At 40.1% G+C, this 16,511-nt stretch overlaps 1 protein-coding gene and 1 long non-coding RNA gene across 7 annotated transcripts in view; one reads left to right on the top strand and one right to left on the bottom strand.

Moving 5' to 3' along the window:
- LOC117283062 overlaps window positions 1–5,907 on the top strand; it is a 10,035-nt gene extending 4,128 nt beyond the window's left edge. Inside the window, exon 2 of the long non-coding RNA XR_004514065.1 lies at window positions 5,411–5,907. This is a non-coding gene — a long non-coding RNA (uncharacterized LOC117283062). The remainder of the gene's footprint in view (window positions 1–5,410) is intronic.
- The window catches only part of LOC111874170 (sodium channel and clathrin linker 1), an 18,136-nt gene extending 6,240 nt beyond the window's left edge, over window positions 1–11,896 (bottom strand). The window contains exons 1-8 of one of the 6 annotated variants that reach the window (XM_023869438.2): window positions 10,031–11,896; window positions 8,698–8,869; window positions 8,276–8,348; window positions 6,703–6,885; window positions 4,510–4,632; window positions 4,193–4,397; window positions 2,139–2,387; window positions 1,095–1,237 (exon numbers count right to left, since the gene is read on the bottom strand). In XM_023869438.2, the coding sequence (XP_023725206.1) occupies window positions 1,095–1,237; window positions 2,139–2,387; window positions 4,193–4,397; window positions 4,510–4,632; window positions 6,703–6,885; window positions 8,276–8,348; window positions 8,698–8,771 (1,050 nt within the window). In that variant the 5' untranslated portion in view covers window positions 8,772–8,869; window positions 10,031–11,896. The other 5 variants (XM_023869439.2, XM_023869437.2, XM_033755342.1 and 2 more) reach the window with 5 other exon arrangements.
- Between the last annotated feature and the right edge of the window lie 4,615 nt (window positions 11,897–16,511).

Consider the following 16,511-nt stretch of genomic DNA (forward strand, 5'->3'; position numbering starts at 1 on the left):
TGATAAAGGTAAAGAGCATATTTTCTTTCCAATAATATTGTGACATGTTGCGCCAAGCCGAGCCCCCCCACACACCAGCAGTGACGCGGCGGGTGAGTCAGCGCTCCCCTTCCCCTCCTCCGCACGGTAACGAAGCCCGCCCCGCCACTCCCCTCCGCGGTGACATCACGCGGTGACGCGGAACTGCTTCCTACTGTGACGTGGAACGTAACAGGCAATCCTGCGGCTATATAAGTGGACGGCAGAACGGCTACCAGAGAGTTCTAATGTGGCTACCAGCGAGTTCTACTGAAGCAGCCGCCTAATACAGTTGTACGGTGACAGCCGCCGAGTTATAAAGTAACAGCCAGCCGACTACAAGTTGGAGTATAGCAGCCGTCACGGTAAGAAGATCCGGACGTGTGTGCGATTGTGTAATTGGGAGCGTGTGATACAGTGATACAAAGCTCCCCTACGGTAAATGTGTAGACCACTGAAGACAGAGTGAACTGATTTGCGCATAGGGTTATAAATCGTGAAACCCCGCAACAGTGTCGACAGATTAATGCGATTAGGGTTATAAAGTGTGAAACCCCGCAACTGTGTGATAATTAATTGTAGCCGTTATTTGTAGATTGTTAAATAAACCCAATTAACCATCTCTACGGCGTCTTCGGTAACCAGAAACACGTTACAATATTTAAACTGATGACTTAAGCATTTTCTGGTCTAATTCCATTAAGCTAACAGTTTCCCATCTTGTCAAGAAACTGTCTCTTATGCAACCTGAACGTTAATTACCAGGTTCATAAGAGCTTGCCACTATACCCTGTCCTAAGCCAGAAGAATCAAGTCCATATCCTCACACCCTATTTCTGTAAAATCTATTCTAATATTCTCCTACTATCTACAAACGTAAGTCTATCCAAGTGATCCTTTCCTTCACTTTTTTCAACCAGAACTCCATACACATCTTATCTACCTCATACATGCTACATGCCATACCCATCTCATCCTCCTTTGTTTTATCACCCTAATAACTTTTGGTGCAGAGTGCACATTATGAGGTTCCTCATTACGTAATCTTCTGTGTCTTAGGTACAGCAGTTACCTACATCTTCCAGCTTCTTCATGTCATGAACTAATACTTCGAGCTTCTTGTTATATTGTTGTTTTATATTTTCAACTTCTTCTTTCACCCTGGCCCCAGCTTCATCAACGATGCTTGCCATCAGCTTCTGGAGATGAACATTTTCTTCTGTAATGTCACAAAGTTTTAAAATATCAGAAAACTCTGATACATGTACAGCATGGTTAAGTTTTTGAACATTACTCTCTTCTGGAACATGATGCCATGTATCATTTTGGAAGGGTTACTTTACAACACGTTCATTATAGGCTATACAGCATCACATAGTAAAATGACTGATGAATTGCAAAGGGTTTGGAAGGCAGCAGCCTGATCAAGGTACTATCCTGGCATTTGCCTGGAGGAACTGCACAAAAACGCATGAAAAACCTCAGTTGTGACAGCTGGTGTCCCAGCGAAGAATCAAACCAAGCACCTCCCAAACACAAGTCTAGAGCATTGTCGCTAAATCAGCCTGTTCAGTTTCTTGTAGTTTGGACAGAAGCATTACTTTTCCAAGAAACTACACCCCTCTTAAACGTAACTCTAAAACTAGACCAACTGTAATCCGGTACATATCTACCAGTGTTTTGAAGGAACATAAAGCCATCTGACAGGTACAGTTCTTGGTAGCCTAAAGATGGAGGCAGCAGGGTCCCCCAACATAGTGGCAACTTTCCTTGAGGTTCTCACAGCAGTGGTTATGAAGAGTTCTATCTTCTGGGATATACCATCATGTGGTCCACTGAAAGTCAACCAGTATTTTGGAGGAGCATGTTGCCTCCATCTTCAGGGTCAAAGAATATTCACAGCTTTCTACCAGACGGTTATCTTAATGTTCACCACCGTGAGATTCTCAAATCTCACTGCCTAATAAACTTTCTAAAACAAATCTCATATATTTATTGTTCAGCAGAAATGATCTAAAAATTAATTTTTATAATCCTTAACAAAAAAAGAAAATCATTTCTAGTGCTTCAATCACAGTGAACACTGACGTTCGATTCTTGCTGACTGACAGCACTCCTACCTCTTATCTGAGCTTCTCGTAGTATTGCAGCATCCTTCTCTGCCATGGCGCACTCTACTAAGTGCAACGATTCGCTGACTTTCTCATGAGCTTCAAAGTTTTTATTGACTAGTTCATCTATTTTATCATGACAGTGTGTCAAAGCTGATTCCAGATCATTCTCTGCCTTTTTCAGTGTCTCCACTTGTTCCTGGAATTCCTCTGCCTTTTTCTCTATTTCTTGCAATTTTCTTGCAGTTGCACATTGTCCTAAGGAAGAAACAGATAACAATCGATGCCTGTTTTAGCACAATCCACATATTCAATATTCCACTTTCAACTGTCTGTCTGAGGTAATCAGCATAAAGATAGGACAGTGTGCAAACAACAGCTCAGAAAACTTACAAAGTATGATAATGGGAACATCCTTAAGAAATGAAGGCTATTTGGAAAGTAACCTCCAGTAATCTGGTAAAAAAACAAGCAATGAGAAAAAAATATTGTATACAAAAAATATGTACATACTTCAGTTGCTACCAGAATTAAAGACATCTGTCATATTGGGGAATAAGTGCTTGTATAAAAAATGTAAAGGTAAAGCTATTCCTGTAACAGGTCATGGAGGTCCATAGGGTTGTGAGACATCAAGGCTATCACATTTTCTAGACAATCAGCTCAGAGATGGCAGTGAGGTTGTCAGCCTTATGCACCTGCCACCCTTTACCCCGAAGAAGATTCCTGGTACTCATTTCTGTTGGGGGCTGGGTCAACCCTAGGATTATAGTACAGCTGGAAGGATTAGATCAATTGAAAAATCCAATGACCTCATCTAAAATTGAACCCATGACCTTCCACCCTGTAGCATAGTGCCTCAACAAACTATGCTACCACATGCTCCCTAAGTCTTTCTGTATGCCTATGTCAAAGACGTGTGCTGCCTGTGAGCTCAGCCAAGCTTTCACACCTTCCGTCAACCTCATTATTGTTGAAGCGCTGTGACCACTAGTTCTTCAGGCATGTAAACAGGTGGTAGTTGCTCAGAGTGAAGTCAGGACTGTAAGGAAGTGGTCAAACAATTCCCAGCTGAAATGCTCCAGCAGCCCTTGAATGCGAGCAGCTGTATGCAGACATGCATTGTCGTGGAGATGCGCATTACACCAGATGTCAGCTTTCCACACCTTTTGTTCTGAATGGCCCTAAGCAGTTCTTTTAGTGTTTCACAATACACGTGTGATGTTACTGTAGCCACATGTTGCATGAATCCGCCATTAGCACTCCTTTCATGTAAAAAAAAGACAGTTACAATCAGCTTTCTGTCAAATGTTTATTTAAACTTTTTTGGCTGTTTGGGTGAATGTGTGTGCATCCAATGCTTTGACTGAAACCCAGGTTTCATCACCTGTTGCGATGTGACTGATAAACTCATTTCCACCTTTGTGGTATCACTCTAAAAGAGACAAGGCCAATACCACTCTTTGCATTCGGTGCGCATCCGCGAGCATTTTCAGAACCCATCTTGTGCAAAACTTTGACAGCCTAGCCTAACTGTGATACTCTTGTAGAGAACAGTGCTTGAAATTTGTGGAAATTCACACAAAAGTTCTGAAATTGGGAAGTGCCATCTTTCACAAATTTTTTGTCAACATTTTGAACAAGATCATCACTCACTACAGATGGTTGACCACTTTGCTCTTCATCATGAACATTTGTTTGCCCATCTTTGAACATTCTACAACATTGCCTTACAGTTCCTTCACTCACTATTTGTGGCCATATACCACTGTGTATAAATCAGGGTGGATTTCCATAACACTCATGTTTTAGTGTCAAGCGTATAACAACGCAAATTTTGCACCTGGCAGGATTATCAATCGAAGGGCACATCATAACTCACCATGTAGAGACAAGAACAAACACCAGGTGACCAACCACTTATGTGATGGTTTATAAGGCAATGAGTGATGCAATTCTTTCTACCTTGTATGTGCAAGCTCCACCCCACTCCTACATTAGTTCCCTAAAATAAGCAGAGGTTATGTTCCCAATAGCCCTCGTATATTGATAACATTTATTACCTTCTAATGCTTCCTCTAGCTCATTTTTTCTAGATTCCAAAGTTAATTTCAGAGATGCATTTTCCTGCAGACTCTCCTCCAGTCTCTTTTGGGCTTCTTCTCGTGCTGCACTCTCTTTTGCCAGACTATTTCTCGTTGTTGTGAGTTTTGTTTCTAGCATTGTTATTGCTTTCACGAAATCCTGATTCTTCTGCATAGTAGAAACCTATTCAATACATATACAATTTTTGTTTGTACAAAATACTTAAAATATCAACACACTCAGTTCAATATATTGCAACTTAAGCTATAAAATCCATCACAGATATCCAACATACATCCTCAATCTTTTTCTGAGCTACATCAACATGTCTGTTGTCCTGATAAGACTTGAGCGCCTCATCCAAGTTGTCTACTTCCTGTAATGCAATATGCCACATTTCTACAGCTGAATCTTTTTCCTGAAACAGTTATCAAAAACAGAAGAGCCTTGTTGAAAATTGTAAGCCTCAATTACATGCATTTATTGGTACATTCTTAGCCAAAGTCCATCTCCACTTCAAACCATGCTACCTCATGCCTTGCATATACAATGTTAGAGAAAGAAACTCCTGTGTAATATGTCTAAATTTCCCATCAATGCATGAATACTGGAAGTATGATGAGAATTGAATCCAGTAACTTTCTCATGATGACATAACAGTCTGTCACTCACTGATGATAACACACCCTCAAACCTGTAGTACATGGGGCATATTTCTTACAATCAATCAATACAATCTCTGACGTTTTAGTCCACAAGTGAAATATACTGACAGAGTGACTGCCACTTGACGGCGAAGTTAGCACAACTTTAGCGGATAGAGGGTATCACGTGGTCAGCGCAACGAATCCCCACGGCCGTTAATTTCAGTTTTCTAGACCAGAGCTGCTATTTCCTTGAAATAGCTCTTCAATTATCCTCAAGAGGCTGAGTGGACCCCATTGCAGACCCACTACTTCTCAGAAAATCTGGTAGCACCGGTAATCGAACCCGGACCTCTGGATCTGTAGCCAGGAACTCTGACCACTAGACCACAGAGGCAGTCACATATTGCTTACATGCATCTAATAAAGAATGTTTCATGGGAATGTGACCTGTCATTTGTATAGTGCTCACCATAAATAATAGATTTTTATAATATTTTATACTGGGAATGCCTGCTTCCTTATTTATTTCTTTTTGGTTTATCTAAACAGTGCTGCCAGTGATGAAGGCTACATAGCATCAAATCATAGGATGCTTAATGAATGAGTTGGATTGGCTGTGGAAGGAAATGGTTACAGCCTGAATTCAGGTACAATTCTGGTGTCTGCCTGGAAAAACACAGTAAAACTACAACAAACATCAGTCAGGATAGCTGGTCTCTGGGCTAAGATATGAACGTCAGATTCCTGAACAGAAAAGCAGAGTGGTATCTATTTGACAGTGTTCAATGGAAATGCTCATTAATGGAGAAAACTCTCAGACAATTTTAACCAACCAGTATGATCATTATATTTGGAGGTAATAAATAATTTGTGTTTAATTTTTCTATAAAACTTCAATGAATATTTAACAATTTATATTCAAGACATGCTGCAAGAAATTCATCTACATCTTCATGTAAAAGGGTCTGTTATTTTTATTTTAATCAAAACTGGTATGTGTCAACAAATGTTAGCAGACTACCCAATACCAATACCATTGAAAAGTTTGTGACAATAGTATATCAATGAAATTATTGACTTTATGGACATTATCCACTGTCCTGTTAGTTTTTCTGGTAGCTCATCTGACCAGCCAACCCAGCTTGGACATCTGCCCCATCTGGACTCCCATCCCTAAGCAGAAGTCGGAAAACTACAGCTCCGTCCAGTTTAGATTATATGAGAAAGTTGTGTCTTTATATTGGTACTACAGAGCTGCCTCACTTAAGTCTTCTTAAGTTTTATTTTCTGTTAGACCCTATTTGGTATTTAGAAATTTTCATCTGCATGAATTTTAATCATTGATACATGTTTTATCTATATGTATATCCATCTTATCTCTGATGTTACAGGTTGACAATGTCCTATCATTGATTTTATAATATTTTCTTCTTTAAGAATCTGTCCCTTTAGTGCTGCTTCCTGTTTTGATATCACTATAATTTTATGGACACTGGCAATTACATTATGCATGGCCATAAGTGCAAGGCCTCATGTGTGTGGATTTTCAAAATGTTTGTCTTAACTCACACTGATGGTCCATGTTGTGTTTGGTTTATAGACCCTATCTTGTGCTGGTTGTTGTGTCTCGAGATAGGGACTAGCTCTATGGATTGGGCCCAAATAATTAGGCTTTTACCTGAGGACAGACAAAGAGTCCAGTCTTTGAAACATTAAATATGAAAGGGGGAAAAAAAAGGACAATGGATAATATTCAAAAAGTCAATTCCGCAGGGCTATGAGCCTCCCTAAAAAGAATGAAACCCCAATAAAGCTCCTGTATTATGACATTAACTATATACTTGGGCTACAAGGGACAGCTGCTGCCGAAGATTGGTCAACATGTCTGACTCTTTCCTGTGACGTGGTGATATGGTGGACTCCCTGGTGAACCTGGTGCTCTGCATATCTTTCAACTTGTCTGACAAATGTCTGTTCTCAGTAATAAGATCCATCAGGTCACTGCGGAGTGTGGTATGCTCTGTCTGGAAGTATCGACACACAAGAAATAAATTCTCTTTACAGATGAATAGATTTTTGCCTTTCTATGGGAATTATCTGATTGATGCGCATGAGTTCAACTGCTTAGTGTCAGTGATACCTTATATACATTGTTTCTCAAACCCAGGTCACGGCCCTTAAGGGGGGTTGCAACCTACTTGAATGGAGGGATCACCAAGAATTTGAAGAATTGTTTAAAATATGGTTGTATCCACATACAGACTTAGCAAGCCAGTAAGATTCAATACAAGTATTCTCAGTGAACACAGCTGTAGTCAGTGGAAACATTTTGTGAATTTTTTCCTGACTGTACAGGAACATTTTGTGTTCATAAGAGCCTGTCATTGGTCCCTACCTGAGCCAGATTAATGCAGTCCATATCATCCCATCATACATCTCTAAGATCCATGAGTTCACAACTTTACAGAAGAAACGTCCTGCGTTCGTTGGAATCTCAGGTAAGGTGATTTTGACTCACACTGTTATAAATAGATTCTAGTAACTTTCTAATTACAATGTAACGAGTCATATTACTGTCTCACAATGATGAACCCTCAAACATGCTTCTTTATACATAGTATATTGTCGCATATTTAGGGGTTATGTGACTGTTAGACGGGGTTTGAATTGGATAATTGGATTTGTTACACTTACACTCAACTTGTAATTACATGTAATTATAACACTATTGCTAATTTCAATGCTACAAACCACTGGGACACGATAAGTCTTCACTCGGCATGTCCTGGCTATGGATTTATAACAGTCTCACTGTAACTACAGCAAACGCTACGTCTTCTATTCACAAACTGACTTTAAAGTCTCAACTGAACTCTCAGTTACTTATTCTTGGATCCTCGTTATATAGCCTCAGGATGCCCCTGAAAGGAAACGCCATTTCCTAACAATTCCTCTGTTGTTACAGAGGTGTGTTTACTTTTCCGTTGCATAGAAATGGCAGTTTTATTGCTGCATGTGTGTTCAATTCCACAGGAATCTGTTTACCGAGTCACTGCCCAACAATGAACGTCTACTCTGGTTCTGCTATTCCAGCTTTCAGGCATCATGTCACAATATCTATTTATGGTTCCTTTAATGACACTCTTTCTAGCTTAGATTAATAATTCTGAATGCTATGATAACAGTGAATGTGAAAGGATGTGGAAAGAAGCGATTATTTCATTAATATTAAGACATTACTCTACCACTTGCTTTGAGGAACTATGAAAAACCATGAAATTCCTTCATTACGATAGTCAGTGTCCTAGGCATTGTCCAAACCAAGCACTTCTGAAGTACAAGTCAGAAATGTTACTAATCCAACTTGTTCGATAATGTTAGTAACACACATTACAATGTCTTAGAGAATCTCACCTTATAAAAATCAATTTGTTGCTGTAAGGTCTCAATGAATGCTTCATATTCAAGTAGTAATGGTGGCAACAAACTGTTGTAAAAAACAGAAAGAATATTGTATTAAAATACTTTAACTATAAGCTTAACAGTTCTTTAGAGAAAGATCGGATTTTGTGTAATTCTGGAAGGCAAGAAAATTAAAAATATTACATACTGTGTGGGGGAAAATGAAGTGTTTTTAAAATAAATTATAAAAATGAATGGCTCTATGGATGTGGATGTGGATGAAACTCATATAAATTGTGTAGATAATACCTAAGTAGTATATGTATCAAAATATTTATTCAGTTTGGTTGATTTGTTACACACAAAAAAAATTTCATTTTGAACCTTAAAAGCATATACTGTCAGAGTCAGACAAACAATATTGGTGATCTTACTTGGTTTTTGCATATTGAGACACATCTGAAGGGGCAGGGATGGCTTCCTTGCTAGTTCTGTTACTAAGATCCATCAGGAAGCATACGATGGTATATATCAGGAATCCATTTCATACATTTTTGTCAATTGTAACACAAGGCACACAGCAAACCAGTCATTCACGGGAAAATCCTGAATGAGAAAAATCTGATTACAGCTGAAACTGAAAAATCAATAATGACCACAAACCCACAATACTGTGCCTAGAACTACTGCTCAAGGGGGAGATCCAAATAGTTTATCTTAGGTAAAAATTACTGTAAACAAACCTCAAACTCTGAGAGACTAGTATGCATAATGACCATATTGTGGTCATTCCTTTTTATTGGTTCTATAATGTCACAAACGCATAAGAGAATTGCTGAGGATTATGTCAAGGGCACCCTCATTTCGCCTAGTTGGTTTCGTATGATGTAACATAAAATCAAACTCATTTAGTATAATATGCATTGTTTAAGTCCCCTTGTACTCCTATTTTTAATAATTTTCACTATAAATTAAGCGAGAACTTAAGCTGCTAATGAGATCCTAAAAGTCCTCCCTTAACAGCAGAAAGTTTTCTTGGAGAGAACCATTTCACCAAGTCAAACACACTAAATCAAACGAAACTATAAATAACTGTAAAATAATAATATAAATTGCACACAGCATACAAACAATTATTTTGATCTAACTTGGCTTCAATATTAATATAATAAACTTCCAAAACTATACATAAAAGCGTATGTTGTAAATGCTCGTAGCCAGAAATTATAATTTGTTAAAAATTCTCTTTAGAAATGGTTATTTAGAGCTATATACTAAACTACTTACACAAATAAATCATACACACACATACATTGTAAAACTACGTCCGTAAAACATTGTCATTTTCGTGGCCACATAACCTCTCTTCAGACAGAGCATTAAACCTTCAATGCATGCTACAATAGTTGAATATACTGTACGCGTCGATATTATATTCCTTACGCACCATTACACAAGCCGACAACGAAATTCTATAATTAACTTTAAAATGTGAGCATGCCTCAGTCAAACGACTACACATGATATCTAACAAAAGAGGACAACCAAAATATGACGAACATCCATAAATCAACATACAGCAACCTTTTTTTTTATTCTAAGAAAAAAATGTAAATACAAGAGGCCTAGGCATTGCCCATCCGGCCTTCTGCAGCACATTCTAATAACCATCTTATTCTATAATAGCGGTGGTCCCGCGATTGTTAATATAGATCTTGACTTAAATCTGTGTATATTGTAAATAATCAGTGCAATTACTTCTCTTACTTTTCTTACATATCTATTTTATATAAATATAGGAATGTTGTACTACATTAGGCATTAATGCTGCCATCTAGTCAGTGGTAAACTGACAAATTGCGCCGTTACCAACAGCTCAGTCAGTGAGATGACGCAGTACCGTTCTTGAATAATTTTGACAACATAGTACTACAAAATAAACTGCGCCATGTGTATAAGTACACATATTTAATTAGATGTTTTACATTTTAAAATATATATCTACTTGGGCTAATCTGAATAAGTATGTTGGATTTGCGGCTCTCACACCAGGGATCGCAATGACATGACTAAACAGTACCATCATGTCGCATCATGTTGTCCAGTAGAAATATCACTACTAGACTACTTAAAATACTTCCGCTTATCGCAATAAATATTTGCATATGGATACTCCTGCTGAATGCACTTGTTAAGTGTGCACTGTAGGTTGTGTTGTTATGTGATGTGTTTTGGTGAACATCCTACACAGCCTCAAACCCATCCAAACCACACACACAACCAAACAATACAGAGCACCTACTGTAAAGGAACACGACCATCAGTGGGCTTCACAGTAAGATTCTACTCAATCAAAAATATTCTATTACTTTTAAAACCACATTTTAAATACTTGTGTTTTAACCCTTGTCACACAACACATGCACATAATACATGTGAAGCATTTGCTTTGAAGTTGGGTCATCTTCTGATGATAGCGAATCATTGACCAAAATATCAAAATATGTAAAGGCTTTATTGTATTATTAAAAACATATTGTAACTGATTCAATTTAATCCTAATTTTACTTATGCTTAGGACGGAACAGTCAAAAACAATGTGTCACAAAAATACTTAAGTATCTTAATGAAAGTATGAGTTATATTTATTGTTCCACTTGAAAAACAAATCTGCAAATTCCTCTCAACATTGATGGATTCCAATCCAAAATTGCAATAGATGTATGCTTGTGTCTTGATCTGTTATCTATTGCTGTATTAGTCTGGGGCCACACTAGCGCACAAAATGCGTCCGTTGTAACGAACATACTTTATGATGGGTGTTGCTGAGGACATCACACAATTGCAGAATGTGGTGCAGTTTCTTTCTGCAAGGGAGCCAGAAGAAAGCATAGCATTCGCCTCTCTTGTTTATTTCTACAAAAGATGTCACGATGTTCGTTACAACAGATGCATTTTGCGCGCCCGTGTGCCCCCAGCCTTAGTGTCATGACTGTGATGTGTTTGCAGAAGGCACCTCATGGACCTTACTCAGACACCAGTTACGCCTTGGAACCAAAGTCATGTTTCTAAACCAACTTGAATGACGTGAAATGCACATTATTTTACATTAACAGTTTGTAGATTTACTGTCGGTAGCTAGAATACATAGCATCAAACAGTAGCATGACGAATGAATCATAAACTAGAAAGGAATTAGAAGAAAGTGATTAGGCCTAACAGGGATAACATCCTAGCATTTATGTCCAGAGACTCAGCAAAACTATGAAAACACAGTCATGGCAGTGTCCCAGCTGAGATTCAAACACAGAACTTCCTGAATACCAGTCTACAGTGTTACAGCTATGTCAACCAATCAGTAGGTATGTATGGATGAGGCATCTTCTCTTTCAACTTAAGGTGAACACCTAATGACTGATTGTGGAGCAAATGATTCAATGGTCAACACTGCCAGCAGCAGATGGATCAGCTGCTTGGTACTGATTCACCCATCTTCCATCCAGCTAAAGCATGTTGAAAGGATCTCTGGTGATCAAATTTCCAGAGCAACCACAGGCAAAATTTGGCAGCAGGTGATCTTGAGGAAGCCAGGTTAGCTCAGTGAATAGGGTATGGGTTAACTGTCCCCCCCCCCCCNAAAAAAAACAAGCATTATTCATCATAGACCAGAATATACCACAGCCTAACAATATAAGCTAACTGTAAAGTTATCCCTGTGCTTAATCAAGAACCATGTCATGAGGACATACAGAAGGAAAGGAAAAAGCCTCTCGTAGCTGCCGGGCAGGAGGCTGAGTGAGCTTGTCTCACTCACAGAATAGTCATTCTACTAACTGAACTAAAAATCAGTTACAAAATAAATCAATAGTTCAATCTTTGTTGTGGTTCTCATTTTAAAGGCCAGTAAGCCTCCAGAGTATAGGAGTTCCATCATGAATGACGGACCTTACCATACTACGGTACTGTAACTTAAATATTTCAAAACTTCTGAAACTGAACACTTCAACTCCATGTACCTATGGATTGCTTTAGTTATTATATTCTCACGTGATGAAACGTTTTACAAGACTGATCTCCTTTACTGAGATGTAGCAACATAAAACACCTAACACAAAGCATTCAAGTTCAGCTAAAAATAGGGCACCTCAGCCATACAGCTCTGTACTATGCTCTAGGCTGAACAACCAGATAATTAAATTTGGGTTCAAATTCCTGCACAGACAGCAGCTTCTCACTTCTCAGACCCAGCTCCGGGGCCCATCCCACTTCCTATCCAGTGGGTATCAAGAGTTCAATATGTGGAAGTAACTGGGTTGCAAACCAACTACTCACCTCCATTTACTGCCAAGTTTCAAGACATAAAAAGCTATAACTCAACTCCCCTATCTTCAAGGCACAGTGCATTAATTAAGCATAGGAACTACAGGGGATGGACAAAAATATGGAAACACCCAACAAAAAACACATTACCGTGACTAATATGGTGTAGGACAACCTCTGGCTTGCAGTCTCCTTGGAATGGATAGAGGTCCTGTATGATGTGCAAGGGAATCTTGTACCATTCTTCCTGGAAAACATGGCAAGTTCTGTTATCGATGATGGAGGTGGATAGCGCGCACACAGATTGCTCTCCAAAAGAGACCACAAGGCTCAATAATATTGATATCTGGAGATTGTGGGGGCCATGGCAGATGTAACACTTCATCTTCGTTCTCAGAAAACCAGTCCTGGATGATATGAGCTGTGTGAACATGGGCATTGTCATCTTGGTAAATGGCATCACCATTGGGGAACAAAATTTGCACCATGGGATGGACGTGGTTGCCCAAAATGGTCACATAGTCGTTGGCAGTGACGTGACCTTGCAGGGTAATGATGGGTCCAACAGAATATCACGATATGGCTACCCATACCATGATCGAATCCCCGCCATGTTTCACTCTTGGCAGCGAACAATCTGGATCATAAGCTTGGGATGGCGTTCTCCAGACATAAGTCGGCCAAAAGTAGGAAACAGTGTGAAGGTGGACTCATCCGACCTAATGACCGTCTTCAATTGCTTCATAGTCCAGGTTTTATGCCTCTGGTACCACACTCTCCTCTTAGTGGCATTTTGATCACTGATGAGTGACCTTTATGAATTGCAGCTCGTCCAGAAATAACCTGCTTGTGGAGTTCCCTTCGTACTGTTTTGGTGCTAACAGGGTTTGTGAGCGTAACATTCAGTTCAGCAGTCACTTTTGCAGCTGTAGTCTTCTTATTTTTCGTCACAATCCTACGCAATGTTCGTCTGTCTCGATCACTCAACACACATTTCCGTCCACGCTGGTGTTCATCGGATGTGGTTTTTTCAGTCCTCCTGTATGCGGTCATAATCTTGGATACTGTGCCTCGTGATACACCAAAAACCTCGGCTACCTTGGTTATGGAAGCACCCACCATATGGGCCCCCACAATTTGCCCGCGTTTGAATTCTGTTAGCTCTGACGTGATGCAACAAAAAACTGCACAGAACAATGTCTCGACAACAAATGAAGCTTGCAACATATTGCGGAGGTTGTACAGGTAGTGGTGTTGGGCAGATATGGCAGCGTGACCTACAAACGTCGCTAAAATAAACACTTCAATTCAGGCATGCATTTCACGAGGTGTTTCCATATTTTTGTCCATTCCCTGTACTGCAAAAGTACCCTTTGCTTCATATCTACAGTTACGAACTTTGTGCTCATTAAGTCTTGCATGCTCTTCCTTATCTTTAAGTTACACATACAACCTCATTTAGTCTGTAGTCTGACAATACTACAGTCACTCATAAACTGTGATCTTATATTGTATCCCATACTGCCAACCACTGTATATGGGTTTATGTACAAACAGTTTGACAAGGAAAACCAGGTGCTTGAAGAAAACCTGCCCCAGTGTCCACCACAAATCCCACATGACTTGACCTGGGCTCAAACCCTGGCTGCCGCAGTGGGAAGGCAGCAACTACCCACCTGAGCTATGGAACAACCTTTGATCTGAACCCTTTCATCAGCATGCTAGAGGCAGGATTGTTATGGCATCAAATTCCGGTCTTATGGCTTCAAGATTACCATGTGATAAGTATTCTTGTGACATTTTTATAATTTATGTCTACATTTTATTTTCCCAAACAAAGATGAGATGATGAAAGCAGTTGAACACAGATCATGCAAGAGGGACTAAAACTTGAAGCAGATGATGACAAAATGTTGCTGAGTACAATATTGTCTGTGTTTGGCAAAGAAACAGGCAATTTAATTATGCTCTCATAAATGGTAACAGTAGCCACAGTTCCCCTAACCCCACATTTCAAATAATGCCACAGTCTGTCTCTCACACATGTGGTTCACATTTATTGACTGGTTCAGGACTGTCTCTTCTAATCATTTCAGACCCAGACTGAACAGCCTTCTACCTGCTGCTTGCTTGGTTCACACTGTCCTCTTAAACTCTATCAGACTACACTGTGTCATATTCCAGAAGAAGTACTCCTGAATACACCTACTTTCATATGCTTTCATGAAAGTGACAACGTACAGTTGTCTACATCCTTCAAGACACACCATATGATGAAGATGCACAGATCAAACCTATATAGGTAAAGTTATCCCTGTAACAGGCAGCAGAGGTCCAAAGGGTTTACCTATGTATTTTATTGATTAAATTAAATAAAGATCCCTTCAGGACAAGAATAAGGATTTTTGTAAGATCCTGTGCTGGCTTCCGCCTTACGGAGTACACGCCCACTCACAACATGGCAGCCCCAGAGCATCATGGGTAACCATGCTATGCTATATAAAAGGACCTGCGGTGATGTGATGGCATGTGCATCAGAGGCGTGGCTAGCAACAGGTATTCATCTGCCCCTTGCTGATCATAGTAGAGGGCAGCAGGCCATCCCTTAGTTACTGCAATGTACAGCAGACGTAGTCGGTGAGCCGTGTAATTTCGTGCTGGCTTTCTGCCAGCCACCCTCTACCTCAGGAAGATTCATGGTACATATTTATGTTAGAGACTGAGTCGACCCCAGGGCCATAGTGCAGCTGGAAGGATTAGGTCATTGAAAAATCCAATAAACTCATCAGGATTTGAGCCCATGACCTTCCAGCTTGTAGCACAATGCCTCAACCAACTACGCTACTGTGTGCCCCAAGATCAGACCTATAGCCCCAGGTATCCTTAACTTCGGCACTAGATGGCAATAAGTGGTCAGCTTCACAGCTCAGCTGTTCTAGCCTCAACCAAAAGGCCTCTGTGTATGGATTATGCCCCCCCATACACACACAATTTGGCCTTCCGATCGACCTTACAGGCAAAACTTTCACAGTTTGCCCTCTCCCTTTCCTTCCCCATACATGCGCAGATAAACCGGCAGGCTGCATGCCACAGTCACGGTCTTTCAGCCTCTATTGCTGAGTCACACACATCACGTGCTACATCCTGCAGGTAGAACTGATGGACTAACAGGTTTCCTACAGTCCAACAGTCCCATACATGCGCAGATAAACCGGCAGGCTGCATGCCACAGTCAGTCTTCCAGCCTCTATTGCTGAGTCACACACATCACGTGCTACAGGTAGAACTGACAGACTGACGGGTTTCCTACAGTCCAACAGTCCCAATACACGCACAGATAAACTGGCAGGCTGCATGCCACAGTCACAGTCTTCCAGCCTACATTGCTGAGTCACACATGTCATGTGCTATGTCCTGCAGACAGAACTGATGGGTTTCCTACAGTCCAACAGTCCAAATGATTGGCCGGCCAGCTGCACCACACACATCGGTTTTGCCTTTCAGTCTCTTCAACTGTGCAGGCCGAACGGGAGGCCAAACTGTGTGAATGGGGGCCCTTAGATAGGACGCTGAGTGGTCCATAGCGCCAGTCTTGACACAGTAGCAAGTGTAAGTAAGATCTAAAAGTTTGTGATGATGGTATATTGCTATTAGTATTATGATTTTTGGACATTATCCACTGTCTCATCTATTTTTTAAAAACTGCCCTGTTTCTTTTTTAAAACACGTTTCGGAGACTGGATTCTGTCCCCGTCCTCATGCAAAACCTACTCAGTTGGGTCCAATACATAGAGCTAGCACCTATCTCTGGACACCTATATAGGCAAAACCTACTCAGTTGGGTCCAATAGAGGACAGAGACAGAATCCAGTCTCCAAAACGTTTTTTAAAAAATATACAAGACGATGGATAATATCCAAAAACCTAA

The sequence above is a fragment of the Cryptotermes secundus genome, unplaced genomic scaffold (assembly GCF_002891405.2).
Source record: "Cryptotermes secundus unplaced genomic scaffold, Csec_1.0 scaffold26, whole genome shotgun sequence".
Lineage (NCBI taxonomy): Eukaryota > Metazoa > Arthropoda > Insecta > Blattodea > Kalotermitidae > Cryptotermes > Cryptotermes secundus.